At 47.3% G+C, this 21,900-nt stretch overlaps 1 protein-coding gene across 7 annotated transcripts in view; it reads left to right on the forward strand.

The window, feature by feature from the left end:
- The window catches only part of GPATCH8 (G-patch domain containing 8), a 473,369-nt gene extending 453,060 nt beyond the window's left edge, over positions 1-20,309 (forward strand). For 6 of the 7 annotated variants that reach the window (XM_069634273.1, XM_069634277.1, XM_069634275.1 and 3 more), the window contains one exon: positions 13,275-20,309. In XM_069634273.1, coding sequence (XP_069490374.1) covers positions 13,275-19,137 — 5,863 coding nt within the window. In that variant the 3' untranslated portion in view covers positions 19,138-20,309. The remainder of the gene's footprint in view (positions 1-13,274) is intronic. The other variant, XM_069634274.1, reaches the window with a different exon arrangement.
- Positions 20,310-21,900: the final 1,591 nt, after the last annotated feature.

The raw sequence follows: 21,900 nt of genomic DNA on the forward strand, positions 1-21,900 counted from the left end.
GACCTCCTTTAGTCCCTACCTCTTAAATGGTTTCCCTAAGCTATAAAAAAATATACTGGTGCCCTATTCTAATATAGGACTAACGTTACTCTAGAGAAAGAAAGAATAAATTTGATTTGACCCGCCTGGATCTGTACTGGCAGTTACAAATTTCTGTTATTAAACCTCTGGCAGTTTGCAGTCTCGTCCCTGTTTCAGTCCCATGAGAACTCCAGGTGTCTTCTGCCCTGTTGCTTTCTCGGCTTAGTTCGCCTCTGGTCTCATGGGTCTGGGATGTACCACTATGTGGTTTATTGCTTTCGTAGCCCTTTGCCGGCTTCTCTGCACCCTCTCTTGGGTTTGTCCCTCTCGTAGCCCCTTGTGGACTGCAGGCTTCTCGGGCCTGCCTGGGGTGTAACGCTAACCCAATTAAGAGTTGTTGCTGTCTGTAGCCCTGAAGGGCTTCTTACTTTGGGGAGCCTCATTATAGGCTCTGTAGGAAGTGGTACCCTGCGCCTGCATTTTTCTTCCTACCTCCGCGGTCCCTCAGTGTCTGTGGAATCCACCTTTTTGGCAAAGCGCCAGTGTCCCTTACACTGCCTCCTACCCACCATGGCGTTGCTCTGAATCTTGGCTTCCCCCACCCCCTCTGCGGCCCCGCATTCGCTGCTCTCAGGCGGAAGCTCTCTGGCTTCACCTGCTTCCCGTTTTTGACTCATAGCTGTAAGGAGGGAGATTCCATTGGTTAGCCTAATATACTCCTACGTCCCGTCCTCTTTCCTCCATCCTGTATTGGTGTCCCTAACTAGGGACGGGAACTTTTCACCAGAAAAATAACACTTTCCCTTTAAATGTATACGTGAGTGGTGGCCCACCCCTGGGAGCATGCGCTCCCCTAACCCTGCCCACTGGCGCCACACCACAGTCCTCTTTTGCGCGTCGACTGGAACAGACCACTTTCACCAGTGCTCCTGGGTGAGGCCTCAAGCCTCATTATTCCATGCACTTTCCCTAATCTTTTGGTTTCTAATTTTCAGGGATTTGGGAACACCGTCCAGCGGTTCCCTAGTAGTCTCCAGTGCATGTCGACTGCGGCTGGCTCCAGCAGGTGCCCGTTGTGTGACGGTTCCTTCCCCACATCGGATTTGCACGTGCTGTGCCTTTGGTGCCTTGGGGAAGACCACCAATGGGGAAGGCTGCTCAGCGTGCGACACTCGCATCACGATACGATACCTAAGAAACAGGCTGGCGTGCTGGAGAGTTTTTCTCCACGACTCCACCGGAGAGCATTAAGGAATACCTATGTAGGAAGGAGCATGAACGTAAGCCCCACTCTTCTCAAAAGCACCCCGCCGGAGTGACTCCTTCCCTTGGAAGACTGACGGGAGGGGTCAGTCAGACTCTTCCACCGGCAGCAAGGACACTGAGGCTATTGGCTTAACGGCCGAGGGGTGTAAGGGCCCTACCCGTTCCATCGCAGAGGGGTCTACGGGCTCTGCTACCGGGCCCGCGCCTGAGGGGGGCGCCTACACCCAGTGCAGACTGCACTACCGGCCTCATGGGCGAGGGCCAATTGCCTACCAGGCCCACATCTGAGGTGCTGGGTAGGGCAACGCTGATGCATGAAGGCATGCAGGCTGAGCCCAGGCCCACGTCGTCCACAGCGGCACATGCGGAAGGCACGGACAAAATGGTGGCATGTGCAGACAAGATGTCGCCCAGGACAGAAGCCCGCAAACATGGTGAACCTCAAAGGTGCGAGCCTGTGGCCATGGCAGATTGGGGTCCTATGACTCCGTTCACGTGGAACACGACATGCCCAACATTCTAGGGTTAGCCAAGGTACCACAAGGGCATGTACTTGCAAAGAGGGGGCAGAAAGCACCCTTTACTCCACCACAGCCATAGCAGGATCGCACCCAGCCCACTTGCAGGGATTGTTTTTTGACACATTCTTCACCCTCATGCAGTTCCCACAGATGGGGAACATCCTCGGGGGCATAATCCAGGAGATGCTGCCTCCCGCACCGCCACCCCAGTCGGTGCCTGCGCAGCCTTTACCACCTTTGCCTCCGTTAATTCTGGTAGCGGCGCCTACACTCCCAGCGCCTGGGCCTTCTTCAGCGGCAGAACTAACACCTGTGGACACAGGTAACCAACAAGAGACTGATGAGGAGGAGCAGGACAAGTCTTCCTCTGCGAAGGCATTTCATGATAGGATTGCCGATTTATCCAATTACCTGGGCATTCCTCAGCCACAGAGAGAGCTGTCTGAGTCAGGGGTACTGGCGGAAGTGCTCACCCATCAAAGCAAAATCCAGATCTGGCATCGCTTTACAGAAGGATGTGCTAGCCCTTGCGAAGAAGGGATGGCTCAAACCCCACTCCCCTCAGCCAACAAATAAAAGCCTGGATGCAAAGTTCAGGCAGGTGGTGGGAGACACTCTGCTCTTGTCCTTGCACCCCCAGCCATTGTCCTCAGTTATTTCGGCAGCATCAGAGCATGTAGACCTTTCCTCTCACTAGCAAGTTGTATTATCCTTGCCAATGCCCTCATCCTTTCAAAATCGGACTACTGCAATGCACTATATCTCGGAGCGAACAAATACATTATCAACACATTATAAACACTGCAAAATAATGCGCTCAGAACGGCCCTGAACCTCCCCAAGAGAGCATATATCCAAAGCCAGGAGAAACCACACACAATTGGTTGAAAATTAGCGATAGGATCCTTTTTAAAACCGTTTCATTAACCTACAAATGCTTTAACAACGCAGCCCATCCCTACCTAAAGGAAAAAATAATTAGAAAATCTACTGGACGACCAACTAGGACAGCCAACACCTGCCTCTAAATACCCAGATTCAGACTAAAAAAAACAGGGGGTTTCCCTATAAAAGCAGCCCAACAATGGAATGCATTACCAGTGAAGCTCAGAAGGGATCAGTCTTACTACAGCTTCAGACGTAACACCCGTACCTGGTTACACCTTAACGACCACTAGACCAATGACTACAGCTGTATGTTTTCGCGTCTTACCTTCTACCTGTACCTGTCAGCATTTGAACTGCAACTGCGATTATTCACTGTTAATGTATCTGTATATACCTGTAACTAAGCTTTAAGTATTCCTATCATGTGGTGCGCCCAGCTTCCTAAGGGTTTGGTGCGCCCTATAAATAAATAAATAAATAAACAAACAAATATGAATGCCAAGCCCCAGACCTCCAACACGAACACTGAAACTTCAGCTTTGCTGGGCAAGGAAGAGAAAATACTCGAGGCCTATGGAAAGGTGGTCTACTTGAACGTGGGACTTCACCTCAGGCAAGCCAGTGCCGATGCCATCCTGGCAGCGGCTAACCAACAGCTGCGGAGAGAGATGGCAGACTTCTTGCTGGATATCCCGGCTGACAAACAAGCCTCCTTCAAGGCGGGACTTGCAGAAGCGAAACACGTGGCAGAGGACATCATGGAGTCCACGGTGGCGCACATAAATACTGCAAGCAGGGCTACCTGTTTGGCAATGGACATGAGAAGGACAGCATGGCTCAAGGAAACCAGATTCAGTCCTGATATTCGGGACCGGATCTTAGACCTACCCTTTACGGGCGTGACTTGTTCCACTCCTCCACGGACGAGGAACTCGATTAAAAAGAGATGCTCACAGACAGCCAAGTACCTGGCCATTCTCATCAAGCCAGCGGCCAAAACCTTCTCACAGGCCCACTCTCCAATAGACAGATGCCGATCCTTTGGCGGTTTCCGGAGTTTGCAGGTCACCCAACCAACATAGGCGGAAGCATCAGAAGTCTTCGCACAAGGGCTTTTAAGTGAAGCGGTGGAGGAGGTTCCTGTTCCCGCATTTTTGCCAGTCAAAAGAAGAACCAGGCGGGCCTGTGAGTGGTCCTAGATCTTTCCTTCCTCAATCTATACCTACCTCTGCAGAAGTTCAAAATGGTGACGCCAGTGCTTATAGCAGACACACTGTGTAGGGGTGGGGGGGGACTGGACCTGCTCCCTTGATCTGAATGATGCATATTTGCATGGCCCCATAGTCCAGTACCATTGATCCTTCCTCATGTTCCGGGTCATGGGGTTGCACTTTCAATAAAAGGTGCTGCCGTTTGGCTTGAACTCCACGCCAAGGGTATTCACAAGAGTGATGAACATGGTGGCGGCCCTCCTCAGTTTGGAAGGCCGCCATGTGTATCCTTACATCAACGACTGGTTGGTCAGAGGGGAGTCCCAAGAGCAGGTCAGGTACTCTACAACCAGACTCATGACTACACTCTACAAACTGGGGTTCTCAATCAACTTTCAGAAGTCTCAGCTCTACCCTGCGCAAACTCTGGTGTTTCTGGGGCTGCTGTGGGACACTCTGAAGCAGAGGGTGTTCACCACAGGGCAAAAGGTGGCGGCGATCAAAGCTTCTGTTGCTCACTTCCTCAGCAGAACAGTAACTACTGCCTATCCCTTACACCAGGCTGCCAATGAGAAGGCTGCAGCTGCATTGTTCAGCTTCTTGGGGATCAGGAGTCTGGTCATCAGGGAGCCCCAGTCACTAAACCTGCGCTTCTACAGCAGGACCCCATGTGGTGGGAGCAGGCTGCAAATGTCATGGTGGGCAGACCATTCAGCCCGCCTCTGACAGATCATACTACGACTATGGACTCCTCACTCCAGGGGTGGGGTGCTACCCTGGGGACTCATTCAGTACATGGTCTTTGGTCCAGGACCGCTCAGCAAAACCACATCAATTGGCTGGAAATTATGGTCATTTGGCTTGCACTCAAGGCATTCCTGCCTTTAATCAGGAGCAATACAGTTTGCATTCGGACGGACAACTCTACCTGCATGTATTACATAAACAAGCAGGTATATAAACAAGCAGGAAAGCACCAGATCCCACCTCTTATGCAAGCTGGCCCTCAGCATCTGGGAGTGGGCGATCGAGCAGGACATCTGGATCCCAGTGATGCATCTGCCAGGAGAATCTAACCTTGAGGCGGAAAGACTCAGTCGAATGGGCTCCGACAATTACAAGCAGCAGCTGAACACGAGAGTCCTTCAACAGACTTTCAGCAGGTGGGGTTACCCATTCACAGACCTGTTTGCGACAGAGAGCAACCGCACTTGTCAGCAAATCGCATCATGTGGGGCAATGGGGCGCGGCTCCCTTTGGGACACTCTCCAGATCCCCTGGGATGGCCGGTGAGCATACGCTTTTCCTCTTACCCTGCCCATCCACAAGGTTGTGTGCAAGATCAGACAATCCTGGCGGCTGCGTCGGATCCTCATAGAGCTGCAGTGGCCGTCCAGGTCTTGGTTCTCAGACATATGGCAGCTGTCATCCCAACGAGAAGTCCCTCTCCTGCTTGTGATGGCCTGCTACTGGTGCAGCAGGGGTCAGAGGGGAGATTCACCCTTGCCCGGAGAGGCTAGCCCTAGAAGCCTAATACCTGAGCAGGTGACTCTGCAACATCTCCAGCTCTCCCAAGACAATCTAGAATCATCCAGGGAGCCAGGAGCCAGGCAACCCAAAAGCAGTACAAGATCAAATGGAGCAGGTTCTGCTTCTGGTTCAAGGAAAATGGAGTGGACCCTTTATCCTGCTCTCTGGACCAGGTGCTGTCTTTCTCTGTGTACTTGACCTAATCAGGGGTTCAGGTCGACACCTGAAGAACATACGTAGCGGCCATTTGCGCACACAGGAACTCGGACAGGTTCACCTTCTTTTCTGCTAATCCAGTGGTGAAGAGGTATCTAGCGGGGTTGATCAGGCTTTACCCGACTGTCAGACGCCCGCACCCAGTCTGGGATCTTAACATCGTTCTTAGCACCCTTGCGCACAAACCATTTGAACCCATGGCCACATTGGACATCAAATTGGTCACGCTCAAAACGGCGCGAATAGTGGGTCATACTTCAGCTTGCAGAGTTGGTGCGAGTCAGCCTCTGGTAGTTTCCGAGCCCTACCCTGTTTCATTGGGACAAGGTCATGCTCCGCACGCACCCCATGTTCTTACAAAAAGTGCTCTCCTCTTTCCACATTAACAAAGAGATTGTGCTCCCTAATTTCTTTACTAATCCCAAGGAAGATGCCGAAAAAAGGCTCTCCAATGTTTAGATGTCAGAAGAACTTTTCTATCTCGACAGGACCAAGTCCTTTTGCAAGACTGGTGCCTTATTTGTCACATTTGGAGGCTCAAGTCCTGGCCAGCAAGTGTCCAAGGCATCAATAGCCAGATAACTGCTGCCATCCAAGAGGCATACAAGGCTCAGTACAAGGAGTCTCCAAGGGGCATGCACACTCGCGCTATAAGAGCCAAGGTAGCGGCTGTTGCCTCCCAACGTCATATCCCGTGGCAAGTAATTAGCAGAGCTGCGACATGGGGCACACCATCGGCCTTCTGCAAGCACTACTGTCTGGATACCAGCTCCAGGGCTGACACAGCATTTGGCCAGGCTGTCCTCCGTTATCTGTTTGCATGGAGTATCACGTAATCTATTTGCATAGAGTATCAAGCTCTCCTTCCAGGGTGTTTTCATCAGTTGTAGTCGCCCATACAGGAGGGAGGGAAGGGGACGGGACATGGTAGTAATTAAGTGTTACTCATCGGTGTGACTAACGTACTCCTAATCCATAGTCCCTTTTCCTCCATACACCCCTCTAAAAAAAAAAGAGCAGCATGGTTGAGCAGTTCAATACAACCGGCGCGTCAAAGGGGACTGAGGTGTGGCACCGGTGAGTGGGGTTAGGGGTAGCTGATGCCCCCAGGGCCACTGCTCGTGTTTAAATTTAAAGGGAAAGTGTTATTTTTCTGGTGAAAAAAAGGTTCTGTTCCCGTACCTAGCGAGGGACGCCCATACAGGATGGTGGAAAGGGGGCTATGGACTAGGAGTAAGTTAGTCACTCCGGTGAGTAACACTTAATTTACAGCAAAGTGTCCAGAAATGGTCTCCAGCCTTCCCCCTTAAAGGGTTTGTTATGTGAGGTCCTCATGTAACCACCAAACACTATGCTTGAATGGCAGTGAGTTGGGAGTTTCAACTTGGCATACCTTGTTGCCTGAGGGAGCGGTCACAAGCAGTGGGATCCTCTTTGCCCTCACCCCTAGCAGAGGGTATTGCGTAGGAGGCTCACCTCCCTAGTCACACAGGGGTGGCTCCCCCTTAGTCCCCTGGATTCATCACTGTTCGGAAAGATTTTCTTTTTGCAACTTTCCCTCCACAGTTTCCTATGGTACCCCATTCTTTTTGCTGTTTTTATCCCGTCCTGACATTTTGAAGGGAAGTCTTCACTTCTCTTGCCTTTTGCTCATTTATTATGATGAAACTGATCAGTACTGAGGATCTTTGTTTCCCTTTTGGAATTCTTGTATTTTTATATTGCGCACACCATCTTTAAAAGGTAGTGCAATGGGGGTAGGGGTACTTTTTGTATCACCTTATCTTTTAAACATGGGATTTATGGTTACTTTTAGATGGGCCTAAAGATAAGCTGGTGGCCGCAGTTACATTTGAACTGTTTTTGCATTAATTTTGGTGTGCATGTTCGCGTTTACCGCGTATGGCTACTAAACGTGACTGGTTGTCATGAGATTTTCGCTTCTTCTTTGCCCATATTGTAGTTTTGCCTTCTTCGTACTCTCTCAGATCTGGAAAGTGTCCTGCAGTCATTCTTCATATCTGTGTTGGAACTAACCATCCTTCGAAGAAGAGCAGCCCTTTGATGACCCGAGGACGACTTCTGCAGTGGCACATCAACCCCTCCATTGACTGGCCCGGTGAAACCCTGTTCCTCTTACTGATCTCCAAAGGCCCTTGTCAGTGCTTCAGCCCTTGGTCTAGTCGGACCTAACTAGTAACAATCCCTACTCGGGGATCCAGTCCCTCAAAGCCTTCAGAAGTGTTCCTGAACTGGTCAGTGGATTGACCAGCTCCCTTGGGGGCTTCCTCACCAGAACCATTCCACGTTCAAGCCCGGAACATTGCCAGTTTGTGCCACAAGTCGCCTTCTACCTAAATGTCCTACTTTCAAGGGACAAAAAACACGCAAAAGAGCTCAATTACCCCACTTTTAGTCCACCGTGCACTTGGGTCAGGGACAAAAGGAGAGAAAATCGTGATAGATTACCTGTTTTGTCTATCTAGGAATCACATAGAGCAAACATTATTTTCCAAAGAGTAGGCAAAGTAAAAACACATTTTTTAATCAAAGAAATATTGATAACACAAAGAAGTATGTGATGGGGGCATTTTCCGCAAGACACCTCATAAACTTAAAGCAAATTGAAAAACTCAAAAGTTAAAACGTCCAGCAAAAACACATTTTCTACTAGTGGTTTCTAGAGTTAGTATGGTGACATTTGTAACAGATCACCTTGGCAAACTATTTCAAAGAGTCTTGGTTCTTTTACAATTTTTTTCGTGGGGGAGAATACTCTACGTATACAGCATAAAATTCTAATGCTGCGGAGAAAAGACATTAGTTGTAGTGTCTATGGGATGTCTACATATGTTTCGGCACACAGATTACATCAACACCATCCCTGGTGTTCTGCTGTTTTTGTTGTGGCCCTCTTCAGGACGGTATATTGTTTTTCAGTTGACAAAAAGTTCATAAAACAAATACCAGGTGTTTCACACTTTTTTTCGTGCTGTAAAAAATGGAGAAGCGGAATTTGTGTTGATGCTTTGTCTACAACGAAAGAACACGATAAAAACTCTTTTGGTAAAAGTTTGTGTGAGTTGGGCTTTTTTATTTCCCATTTCTCAACTTTTCACTGACCTTTATATGCTCTTGTGGTTGGACTAAAGGTTGGTTTCTATAGCGGGAGAAGTGGAAGATCTCTTCTTTTTCATGCATTCCGTTGTGCAGCAAAATTATTTCTGTTCTGCTTTCTCGGTCAATGCGCGGTTTTGTCAGCCAGGAGGCACTTGTGAAAATATTTTCTTTCAAGCCAAGATTTCTTCTCCGGATCAAGTTATGAAAAAAAAATCATATTTTTGATTTTGCTAATTGTTCCGTAATGTGCAGGATAACACATGTTATCTAGAATATGTACTAACCTTGTGTTCCTTTGGTGATTTATTGTTAGAATTGACGCTGGATCCCAGAAGCCTTCAGACTTGATTCGGACACGGTCTTTCAGTTTAATGCCGTTTTATTTCTGTCTCGCCCCCCGGCCTGTGAGGACAAAAGGTGGGGAGGACTTTAGGAGGGCTCTTCTTTAGTTACTCATAGGCTTTCCATAATTTAAAAAAAAGGACATCCAGATGTTTCTGTGCCTTAGTTCATCCCGCTTTTCACATCTCGGATATTGGAAAAAAACAGGGATGGTTTACCTTATAAGTGATACCGGTGGGTTCAGAAGTCTCTCGGTTTGCAACAGCTCCTCTTGGTCTGCGCGCGGAAGCCAATTCGCCTTTCGCTGTGCCGTGCGAGGGTTGTTCTCTTCCGTGTTTGCGTGTCACGTCACTGTACGTGTGCATGTCTGGTCCGCGTTTTTCTTTGAAAAAGACATATACGTCTGGTCCAGACGGCCATCTTGGAAAGGTGTAAATTCATTCGGAAGGCTGGTAACTCCGGCTGAGATTCCTTTTTTTGCGAAATATTTGACTGAGCTTATCCCGAAGTTCATTTATTCTGCATGATTGCACATTTTATTTGAAATTAATTACTTGTTGCAAATGGTGTCATGCTGCCATTGATGTGGTTTGTGATTGTTTCCTATTTTGGAGCACCTTCGTGCTCGTGATGGTCTGGAGAAGATTATGGATTGTATGTGGCACATTATACATTAATGAAGTCCTTCCTGTACCCAATCCCATTGTGGAAGAACCAGGGAGTCATGGACTAATGGTCCGAGAGTTCAAGACGTGATGAGTGATTGGGTGTGTTGGATGCCTATTCCTTTTCGGATGAGATTTCACAAGCTTTTAGAAGAAAATGCCCGATTCCACCGCTGAATTCAGACCATTTTTTTACTGTATCCAAATCAAAAATCTATTTCTGTTCGCATTTGCGTAGCGCCAGATCTCGATCTCCTCTTTTTGAAATTTGGACTGTTTGGATCATAAACCAAAACCTTTCGCATGGTTTCTGTTTGAGGAGAAGGTAGTGGGCGACCAAAGGTTTGTTTGGTGTTTGGTTTCTGATGTTTGTTCGGTGCTCTCCAATGCATACTTTTATATGTCTTTTAGTTTTGCCAATATAAAAGAGTTGGCAGGGACAATGGATTGCATATACTGCCCATTGGGTGCCACAGTTTGTCAATGATTTGAGTTGCCATTCACAAACTCAAATCATTCACAAATCATTCACAAACTGTAGCACCCAATGGGTAGTATATGCGATCCAGTGTCCCTGCCAACTCTTTTATATTGGCAAAACTAAAAGACATATAACAAACATCAGAAACCAAACAAACCTTTGGTCGCCCACTACCTTCTCCTCAAACACAAACCATGCGAAATGTTTTGGTTTATCATCCAAACAGTCCAAATATCATCCGAAATGGAATAGGGATCAACACACCCAATCACTGTCATCACGTCTTGAACTCTCAAACCATTAGTCCATGACTCCCTGGTTCTTCCACAACGGGATTAGGTACAGGAATGACTTCATTAATGTATAATGTGCCACATACAATCGATAATCTTCTCCAGACCATCAGGAGTATGAAGGTGCTCCAAAATAGGAAACGATCACAAACCACATCAATGGCAGCATGACACCATTTGCAACAAGTAATTCATTTCAAATAAAATGTGCAATCATGCAGAATAAATGAACTTCGGGATAAGCTCAGTCAAATATTTCGCAAAAAAAGGAATCACAGCCGGAGTTACCAGCCCTCCGAATGAATTTACACCTTTCCAAGATGGCCGTCTGGACCAGACGTATGTCTTTTTCAAAGAAAAACGCGGACCAGACATGCACACGTACAGTGACGTGACACGCAAACACGGAAGAGAACAACAACCCTTGCACGGCACAGGGAAAGACGAATTGGCTTCCGCGCGCAGACCAAGAGGAGCTGTGTCAAACCGAGAGACTTCTGAACCCACCGTATCACTTATAAGGTAAACCATCCCCGTTTTTTCCAATATCCGAGATGTGAAAAGCGGGATGAACTAAGGCACAAACATCTGGATGTCCTTTTTTTAAATTATGGAAAACCTATGAGTAACTAAAGAGCCCTCCTAATGTCCTTCCCACCTTTTGTCCTCACAGGCCGGTGGGCGAGACAGAAATAAAACGGCATTAAACTGAAAGACTGTGTCCGAATCAAGTCTGAAGGCTTCTGGGACCTAGCGTCAATGCTAACAATAAATCACCAAAGAAACACAAGGTTTGTACGTATGCTATATAACATGTGTTATCCTGCACATTAAGAAACAATTAGCAAAATAAAAAATGATTGTTTTTCATAACTAGGTCCGGAGAAGAAATCTTGGCTTGAAAGAAAATATTTTCACAAGTGCCTCCTGGCTGACAAAACCGCACATTGAACGCGAAAGCAGAACAGAAATAATTTTGCTGCACAACGGAATTCATGAAAAAGAAGTGATCTTCCACTTCCCCCGCTATAGAAACCAACATTTAGTCCAACCACAAGAGCATATAAAGGTCAGTGAAAAGTTGAGAAATGGGAAATAAAAAAGCCCACTCACACGAACTTTTACCAAAAGAGTTTTTATCGTGTTCTTTTGTTGTAGACCAAGCATTAACACAAATTCCACTTCTCCATTTTTTACAGCACGAAAAAAAGTGTGAAACACCTGGGGATTTGTTTTTTTAACTTTGTCAACTGAAAAACAATATACTGTCCTGAAGAGGGCCACAACAAAAACAGCAGAACCCCAGGGATGGTGTTGATGTAATCTGTGTGCCAAAACATATGTAGGCATCCCACAGACACTACAACTAATGTGTCTTTTCTCTGCAGCATTAGAATTTTATGCTGTATACGTAGAGTATTCTCCCCCACGAAAAAATTGTAAAAGAAACAAAACTCTTTGAAATAGTTTGCCAAGGTGATCTGTTAAATGTCACTATACTAACTCTAGAAACCACTAGTAGAAAATGTGTTTTTGCTGGACTTTTTAACTTTTGAGTATTTCAATTTGCTTTAAGTTTATGAGGTGTCTTGCGGAAAGCACCCATCACATATTTCTTTGTGTTATCAATATTTCTTTGATTAAAAAATGTGTTTTTACTTTGCTTCCTCTTTGGAAAATGTTTGTTCTATGTGATTCCTAGATAGACAAAACAAATAATCTATCACGATTTTCTTTCCTTTTGTCCCTGACTCAAGTGCAAGGTGGACTAAAAGTGGGGTAATTGAGCTCTTTTGCGTGTTTTTTGACACTTCACAACTTAGTCCCTACTTTAGCTCAATCCCCCTTTAACAAATAATTGGGACTCAACCCTTTTTTACGCCTACTTTCAAGGGAACCTGGAGCAGCTTCTGTGATCGCAACTGCAACAATGTTTGCAAGCGGTGATCGTTGCTGGAACCTACCTTTTTCTCCTTTGAAGTGTCCGAAGAGGTCTGCATCATTGGAATCTGCATTTCTTTGCCGAAGGGGATTGGATCTTGCACTTGCACCCAACTGGAAGAATCCTCGAACCTGCAACCCCAGCGCACCTCTCACCGGAACAAAGGGGGTGTGGGGCGATGGGGAGACTGAGTCCCCATATGATCATTGCAAAATATGGGGTAAATCTGAGTCTGGGGGAGGGAGTAGGTGAGGAGTATAGCTGTGTCTGACACCCCAACCCCCATTCATAGGCTAACAGTGGGAAAAGGTCCCTTTGTCTCCCATCTCCTTTCCACTCACCTTTGGTAGTCAAAACTAGGTCGGGTGTCCTGCCCAGGGGTTAACCTTTGGTGAGGAAGAAAGGAATCTGTGGGAGAAACCTACATCAGAAGAACATTACCAAAGGTAAATAATTTTTGTCTACATAGTCCAAAAGCAAATGGTTCTTAAATGATTGAAGGACCAGATGCTAACAACTGAGCAGGAATAAGTATTCACACAGTTGATGTTTCTCAGAAGAAATTGTGGTGGTGAAAAGGTGTCCGTTTTCATGATATCATGGGGGAGGGTTGTTGAGGGCATGGTCAAAGGAGCATGAGCAGATAGTTAAGTGAGGAAAAAGACTGAGCTAGTAAGTCTGCAATGAGAAAACCATGGTCTCGTGTGTCATCCATGTGCTTTTTATGTCAATTTCAATTTCTTTTGTTAACATTCCTTCTGCTTGCTGTCTTTTTCAGTGCTCCAGGGAGTGGTCCAAGATTCCGACCGACTACCGTGGCTGTTGATGATGAAGGTTGCGACGATGAAAGAGATGATGCGATTGCAAACTGCAGCTTTGCCCAAATGAGTCCACCTGCCTCTGCAATGGAAACGGAGGAGGAAACTACCCTCCCAAAGGCGGCACTTACAGACAGCCCAGTGTATGTAGCTCCTGCTCCAACTCAGGCCTTGCCATCAGTTAGTTTTAGCATGAAGAGCGATCTGGGAACACCACCGCAAAAACTTGGCGTCTGTTTCTCATTTGCCAAGAAGGTGCCTGTTAAACTTGAATCCCCTTCTTCTGTTTTCAAAGACCAAATTGAGGATGTTAGTTTGTCAGAAGAGGAGCTGTCAACTGGCAAAGCTTTGTTTGATCAGGGGATGTTACTGAAGTCTGGTGAAGCAGAGCTGAGCCAGGTCCCAGAAGAGAAGCCTGAGGAGGAAGAAATACAAGAGGTAGACACTGGTGCCTCTCTGGCTAGCACTTTATCTAAGCTAAAGAAAATGAAGGGAGAGGAGCACACTTTCCAAGGAGAGCCAGAGTACTACCACTACGTGCCTCCTGCTCACTGCAAGGTGAAACCACCTTTTCAATTCTTACTTTTTATGAGATCGACAGACCAGATGGATGACGAGAATAATACTTTCGGCAAAGTAACTAATAACTGCAAGAACAAAGACATTGTCAAATGCACTAACAACGGGAAGTGTACTGAAACCAAAAAAGCGGTTGATGGAGGCAAACCCAGAGATGGCACAAAAGGCAACGACAATACAAAATGCTGTGATCCCTTCAAAAATAGCGATGGAAGGGTCAAGGATTCCAATAAAGGCAGTGATCACATCAAGGGCATGGACGATAAAAGCAGCAGTGGAAGTAAAGGCAGAAGTGTCACTGACTCTGGAAAATGCAGCGATGCTGGCAAACGAAGTGATGTTACTGCTTACAGTGGCAGCAAGGGTAATGATGCCATAAAAGGTAGCAATCGTGTTATAGGTAGCAACTCTTCTAAAGACCGCAGCAAAAGCTGCAGCACTACCCAAGACCGGGATATATTGAAAGGCAATGATTGTGGCGAAGTCGTCAAAGGCAGTGAACCCATGAAAGTAGCAGGCAGCGTTGTGGTCATGAGTGCTGTAAAGTGTACTGATGCCATCAAAGAAACAAGTGCCATAAAGGGTAGTGGGGCTGCAAATGTTGGAGTAAACAAGGGCGGTGAGGCTATTAAGTCTGCCGGGACTGGTAAGGTTGTTGGGGCTATCAGGAACAGTGAGACCAAAGTGGGTGCCTCTAATAAGGGCGGTGAAGCCATAAGGAACAGTGAGCCCATTAAGATGAGTGGGCCAATCAAGATTGCAGAGACAAGCAAGTTTGGACCTCTTGTCAAAAGTGGAGAGCCAAGCAAGGTGGGTGGACCCTACAGGAGTAGTAAGCCCTGTGAGGTGGGTGTGACCATCAAGGGTGGTGAGCCCAGCAAGGTGGGTGCACTCATCCGGAGTGGTGAGGCCAGCAAAGTTGGCATCTCCAACAAGATTGCTGAGACTAACAGGACGGGTGCCCGCATCAAGGGTTTTGATTGCAGCAAGTTGGGGGCACCTATCCAGTGTGGTGAGGCTAGCAAGGTGGGCACACCCTTCAAGGGTGGTGAGGCCAGCAATGCGAGTGTGCCATTTAAGGGTGGTGAGGCCAGCAAGGTTGTCGTGCCTGTAAAAGGTGGTGGGTACAGCAAGGTTATTATGCCGGTCACCTGCAGTGAAGCCAGCAAGGTGGGAGCATCTGTCCAGGGCGGTGAGGCCTGCAAGGGGGGAGTTGTGAAGGGGAGTGGGGCCAGCAAGGTGGGAGCGCCTGTCAAGGGAGGTGAGGCCAGTAAGGTGGGAGCGCCTGTCAAGGGAGGTGAGGCCAGCAAGGTGGGAGTGCCTGTCAGGGGTGTTGAGGTCATCAAGGTGGGAACACCTGTCAAGGGTGGCGAGGCCAGCAGGGTGGGAGCGCCTGTCAAGGGCACTGAGGCCAGCAAGATGGGAGCGCCATTCAAGAGTGGCGAAGCCAGCAAAGTGGGAACACCCATCAAGGGTGGCGAAGCCAGCAAGGTGGGATCACCTGTCAAGGTTGGCGAGGCCAGCAAGGTGGGGGCGCCTGTCAAGGGCGGCGAGGCCAGCAAGGTGGGGGCGCCTGTCAAGGGCGGCGAGGCCAGCAAGGTGGGAGCGCCCGTCAAGGGTGGAGAGGCCAGCAAGGTGGGAGCGCCTGTCAAGGGCGGCGAGGCCAGCAAGGTGGGGGCGCCTGTCAAGGGCGGCGAGGCCAGCAAGGTGGGAGCGCCCGTCAAGGGTGGAGAGGCCAGCAAGGTGGGAGCGCCCGTCAAGGGTGGCGAGGCCAGCAAGGTGGGGTCGCCCATCAAGGGCAGCAAGGTGGGGTCACCCATCAAGGGCAGTGAGGCCAGCAAGGGGGGGGTGCCCGTCAAGGGCGGCGAAGCCAGCAAGGGGGGAGCATCCATCAAGGGCAGTGAGGCCAGCAAGGTGGGAGCGCTAGTCAGGAGTGGTGAGGCCAGCAAGGTGGGAATGCCCGTCAGGAGTGGTGAGGCCAGCAAGGTAGGAATGCCCGTCAGAAGTGGTGAGACAATTAAGGCTGAAGTGTCAAATAAGAGTGGGGGGGCCATTAAGGTGGGTGGGGTCTTTAAAGTTGGTGAGGCCAACAAAGGCAGCCTTACCACCAAGGATGGAATTACCATTGAAAAGAAAAAGGCGCCACCTCTCAGCCCCAAGGTCAGCTGTGCAGGCAGCATTAAAATAGAAACTCCGGGGACTTCCACCAGCATATCGCCTCATCTGAGGGAGGTGAATGCACCTCTGCTCACCAAAGAGGTTCGGTGCAATGAAAAAAAAGAGACCAGTCTGAAGAGCTCAAGTGATCAGACTTCTGAAACCCAAAGCATAGCATTGAATAATCCAATTGGATCTACAAAGCCTGGTGATGGCAAAATGGAACCACTAGAGGGACCCAGACAGCCTTGTGGGCCATTTTTTGCTGTTTTGGGTAAAGATGAGGTTACAACCTTGCAGTGGCCATCAGAACTCTTGGTGTTTACTCAAGCACAGCCAGCTATTTCCTACAGTTGTAACCCCTTGTATTTTGATTTCAAACTTTCCAGAAATAAGGAAGATAAAAAGAGCGTGGAAAAAGTAAAAGACGTACACGCTTCTGCAAAGGAGTCATGCCAAGGGTTTGAAACAAAGGAATCAAGCAAAAGCAAGGATGGTGAAAGCCTGACTTGTGTAGATGTAAAGAACAAAATAAAGGTCCCAGTGCACACGTGCGGCGCACAAAATAAAGCAGAGACTAGCATAGCAGTCGCTGGTGAGCCTGAGAACAGCATGATAAAAAAGGAGAAATCTGGGAAATCCCACAAACATAAAAAAAGGAAGAAGCATAAAAAATCTGGAAAGCATAAACGCAAGCACAAGGAAGAGGAAGAGGCTGGTGAGGAGAAACCAAAAAAGCGTAAGAAACGCAAACATAAAAAAAGCAAGACTTCCATTATTGCTGATGCAGAGTTTGTTGTTAAGACTGAAGTTGATGTTGCAACCCAGATGCTAAAGGCAAAAACCAGTCCGCTAAACGCAATCCAGACAAAACCCCTCTCTTTTCCTGAAGGGATCACGAGCACCAAAAGTGATAGTGCTGTGCTGAATGTATGCCCAGAGCAAAGCATTAAAAAAAAAAAAACAGAGCCACAACAGTCATCCTCCACCGCACATGGGCAGTGTTCAGGCAAGCGCAAAAGCAGGTCCAGGCACAGGAGTCGTCACAGTAGTGGTGGTGAGAGTGACCGAAGCGCTCACCGGAAGCACTCAAGCCAAAAATCTCTGTCACATTACAGTGATGATGATTCTGGCAGTGCCCGCTCTAAGAGTCGATCCAGGTCAGAGCAGCGCCACTCATCACGGAGGTCCTACTCTTCGAGCTCTGACAGGTCTTCAGACAACAGTCGTTATAGTCACAGACGGAGTTACTCAGATGACAGTGATTACAGTGACTACAGCAACCACTCACGACGGCACTCAAAGCGATCCCATGGATCTGAAGAGGACTCGGACTACAAGCATCAATCTAAAAGGCACAAGTACTCTTCTTCTGACGATTACAGCCATAGCAGATCTCGTAGTAGAAGCCGTAGCCGAACCCATACCAGGGGTCGGTCAAGGACAAGAAGCAGAGGTAGAACACGAAGCAGCAGTCGCAGCAGGAGCCACAGCAAGAGGAGGAGCCGCAGTAACACAGGGCATAGCTGGAAACGTAGTCGTAGCTACAGTAGAGATCGTAGTCGCAGCACTCGGAGCACTTCCCAACGTTCAGTTTCCAGGAAGGGCTCCCGGAGCCATGAGAGCCCAGATGACAGGAGGGGTAGCAGAAGGGATTTTAATCGTTCAAAAATATATCGCTCACAGTCTCCCCGTTACACCAGATCAGGCAGAAGTGATGGACATTCAAAGAGGGGAGAGAGCAGAGGAAGGGACTCTAAGGTCTTCAGTACTTCACTTTCCCACAGCACAAGTTTGAGAAAAAGTTCTGAGCGCGACTCTTCCGAAGGGAGGAGCTCTTTAACTGCAAAGCAGCTGCTGGAGAACATTCAATCACGAAGAATGGATAGGCAGTCCATATCCACGGGAGAAACTTTAGCTGGTCCCAGCAAAATAGGGGCTAAACTAAAGGACCCTCCCACAGGCTTCTTTGGGCCAAAGCTCCCACCGTGTCTAGGTAACAAAATGGGGATGCCTTTAATAGGGAAGCTGCCCACAGTTCGCAAGCCATGCACAGTCAAGAAATGCGATGAGCCTGAAGTTGAAAAAGTGGAGGGCCTTGGAGAAGGACAGTCCTGTCCAGAGATTCTGCTACCAACAACCCTACCTGTCGCTGAGGATATGCTTGTAAAGTCTGAAACAAATGATAGAACGTCTGTCCATGAATTAGAAGAAGCTGAGGTATTGCACCCTCCACCAATCCCCTCAGGAGTACCAGAACACCCAGAATATTTCAGCTCTGCAAACCAGCTTTTGTCCCATGCCTATGGGAGCAATATGTGTGATGACCGTGTTGCACTGGACTCTGTAGGCAATAGTAACCCGCCTTTCCCTATGGAAAACAGCATGATGCCTGTAGGTCCTGAACCAGAGCACTACTCGGCATACAGACCCCAGAGTGAGGACTTGAGCATTGAAGGAGACCCAGAGGGAGAGGACGATTACTCCTTGGCTCCATTAGAGAGCCAGCCCATCACATTCACCCCAGAGGAGATGGAAAAGTATGGCAAGTTGCAACAAGCTGCCCAGCAGCACATCCAGCAGCAGCTACTTGCCAAGCAGGTCAAAGCATTCCCTGCATCTGCTCTCACCCAAGTCCCTCCCACGATGCAGCAAATTCACATTCAGCAACCAGCACCAGGCTCGGCCACGTCCATCACTACTGTTCAGCATGCCATTTTGCAGCACCATGCTGCCGCTGCAGCAGCTGCAGCAGTGGGCATGCACCCACATCAACACCAAGCTTTGGCCCAGGTGCACCATATTCCCCAGCATCACCTAACGCCCATCTCTCTCTCTCATCTTACCCACTCAATGATTCATGCCCACCCAGCTACCTTTCTTGCAGGTCACCCCATCCATATCATTCCAGCCTCTGCCATTCACCCAGGACACCTGACCCTTCACCATCTTCCACATGCACTTTACCCAACCTTATTAGCCCCTCGTCCAGGCTCAGCTGCTGCTACAGCTTTGCACCTTCACCCACTTCTGCACCCTATATTCTCAGGTCAAGACTTGCAGCACCCCCCTAGTCATGGCACATGAGGAGTATAAAACTGACGAATGCTATTGGCAGCATTACTAGAAATTAGCATGAATGCACAATGAGGCATTGGGATGTAATGAATGCTTCACATATACGTAGAGGCAGATGACTGTAGCCTTGCTTAAAGGGCCTCAGTGGGAAAGGCAAAAGCTTGGTTTTGAGACTGAATTTGTATTCATCACAGCATCTGGCTCTGCTATTTAGACACCGTCCGATTGTCATAAAGAAGTACCCAGGCTTTTCCCTTTTCGTTCATCTCAGTTGCTTCTTGTGAATCTGGTTCTGGTAATGACTGTCTGGGACTCTTTGCAAGTAGGCTCCTTCAGGACACTGTTCGGGAGTGAGCATGTGGTGTTGCTGCACATCACTTCACTCGGTGATGGAGAATCACTGGCAAATGATGTTGGAAGTTTGACAGAGTAGTGACTGCTTGAGATGTTCCATATAAACCCTGTGGCAGATTTGTCAAGCACTGCAGTCACCAGCTTGGTTGCACCTGTCACTGATCAATATGGTGAAAGCTGAACTTGTAAAACAAATGCAAATAAGAAACTGAAAAGAAGTTCAAAGCTTCTCATCACAAACTCCCTCCTTCCTCGAGGCTGCGTAGCAGAAGCCACTTTGTGTAGTGAGATGGCAAGCAAGTGAACAAAAACCATAGTGAAAGCCCACAGACTGTTTTGTTGCAGAACACATTGGTTGCCTGCATCTGGATGCTAAACACTATGACCCGTGGATCTGTGGGTTGAGTAATGAACTAGGCTTTACCCACAGAGCTAGTATTTCCTGTATTATAGGACTTTCTTTTGTTTTAAATTAATGTAAAGTATTGCACTGAACGCTGTCTATCAATTGGCTGCTTTTTTGTAGCTAATAAAAGGTAGGGGAAATGGGTGGGAATGTGGGGATGCAATTTGTCTGTAGTATATGCAATAATATTTTTACAGTCCGTTCTTGGAGTTCGTGGTACTTGTTCCTGATGGCTTCTGTAAATATCTCTTGCTGTAGTTGAATTGAAGTCTAAAGGAGTTCATCTTCATACCATCAGCTCTCTAAAAAACGAAATAAGAAAGATGAACTGATTGATAAAGCATGTATATTTATGAAGCTTGTGTTTTTTTTAAGTTTTATGTACTATAAATGTAAAATATATATAAATATATATATATATATATTAAATTAAAGTTCAGTTGTGTTTTGCATAGGACACATGGATGTACAGTTGTGACCTGTGAGAGAAATCGGATGTTCTGGTACAAGGAACATTGTTTTCTGGGGATTTTTCTCAAGGCTCACAGCTATGCCTTCAAAGGTAGAGCACCCGGTTTGTCCACACTATAATTTTAAATTCTAATTGGGTCTCTTTCTGGAAGCCTGTTAATTGGGTCATCCGCAGTGTACCAAAATACTCTATTTGGGTTTTTCCCAGAGTTATAACTGGGGAGGGAGGACATTTTTGAAGAGCCTGTCTTTTATTTGACCGTCTGGAGATTATCCTAATCTGTCAATGCTTTATTGTGACAAGTCTAAATAGAGGGACAATTTGAAATCCTGCATGGTGCAGATTTTGGTCCGATGGCTAAATGTTGTTTTTGTAAAGCTTGGTACCGGGGAACCCGATCTCTTGATGGGAAGCTGCAACAGAATGTGGACAGCAGGTATGGGTTTGCCTTCCCTGGTTAAACGGCTTTGGATTTTCTTGATTTAAATGAATATGGGGTGTTTCATTTAATTCTCCTGCCTGTCAACCACATTGAGCTTTTCATTAATGTAAAGAAGCTTCAAATGTCAGGCTACAAATTTCTATTTCATGGCTTAGAATTGACTGGTTACCTTTTCTGACGTAGGAAATTGCTTGCTGAATTATGGTAGGTAATTGGAGACCTATCTTCAAAATTAAATACAAATATTGCTAATCCTACCTGGAGCACCTCAATGGCCTGGGTGTTCTGAAAGGGGACTGTTCCGACAATTACCAGTGCATGATTTCTTTTTTATTTTACTGCTCTGGCTATACTTGCATGACCTCTTGTACTCGCAACTGTGCGGTTTTCATGCTCATAATGTATTGCTTGTGCAACAACCACCTTCTCTCTCATGAAACCTGGTTCATTGCAAAAGAAGTGTCTCTACTGGCTTTCTTGGCCCTCTGCTTTCTGTATAGTAGTTTGGGACAGTATTTCTGAGGCTTGCGTGTCTACTTAGATTCACATGTTTTGCATAAGCTGCCATCTAGTGTTTGGTGTGAAGTGTTACATTTGTTTTTTCGAATTTGATAAAAGGTGGCATCAACCGGGCAATCCCTATTAGGTCTATGGGTACCCATGATCCCTTACGGGTTAACGTCCTCATAACCTTTCCACCATAAGGTTGGACGCATAACTCCGAGTTCTTTAAACTGACAATATGGCAAGTTCCGTCAAATGTTTTCAAGGCTGAAACAACTTCTCATTGGCACGGAGTCAAGTGGAGGAAGCGTAAACAGACGATTGCACTGTTGGGTAAGAATTTGTGCAGTTTAACTTGTGTGGGACTTTACAATCCTTCTGTCTTGGTATTGGGTAACCCACCTTTTAATATAGGCTTGTACTACACAAGTTGGTAGAGTGAGCAGCCAGGCTTATCTTAAGAGGTGTAATGTGAGCTGTAGAGCTGTGCAATGAAATCAGTAAATACAGGTGTCCGAGTAAACTCTTACACACTTTAAAGTTCTAGTATAAATCTTTATCTGGAGCTTGTGGATCTGCTTAGATCACATGCTC

This window comes from Ambystoma mexicanum, chromosome 13 (genome assembly GCF_040938575.1).
Source record: "Ambystoma mexicanum isolate Mex_15411 chromosome 13, UKY_AmexF1_1, whole genome shotgun sequence".
NCBI classification, from domain to species: Eukaryota; Metazoa; Chordata; class Amphibia; order Caudata; family Ambystomatidae; genus Ambystoma; species Ambystoma mexicanum.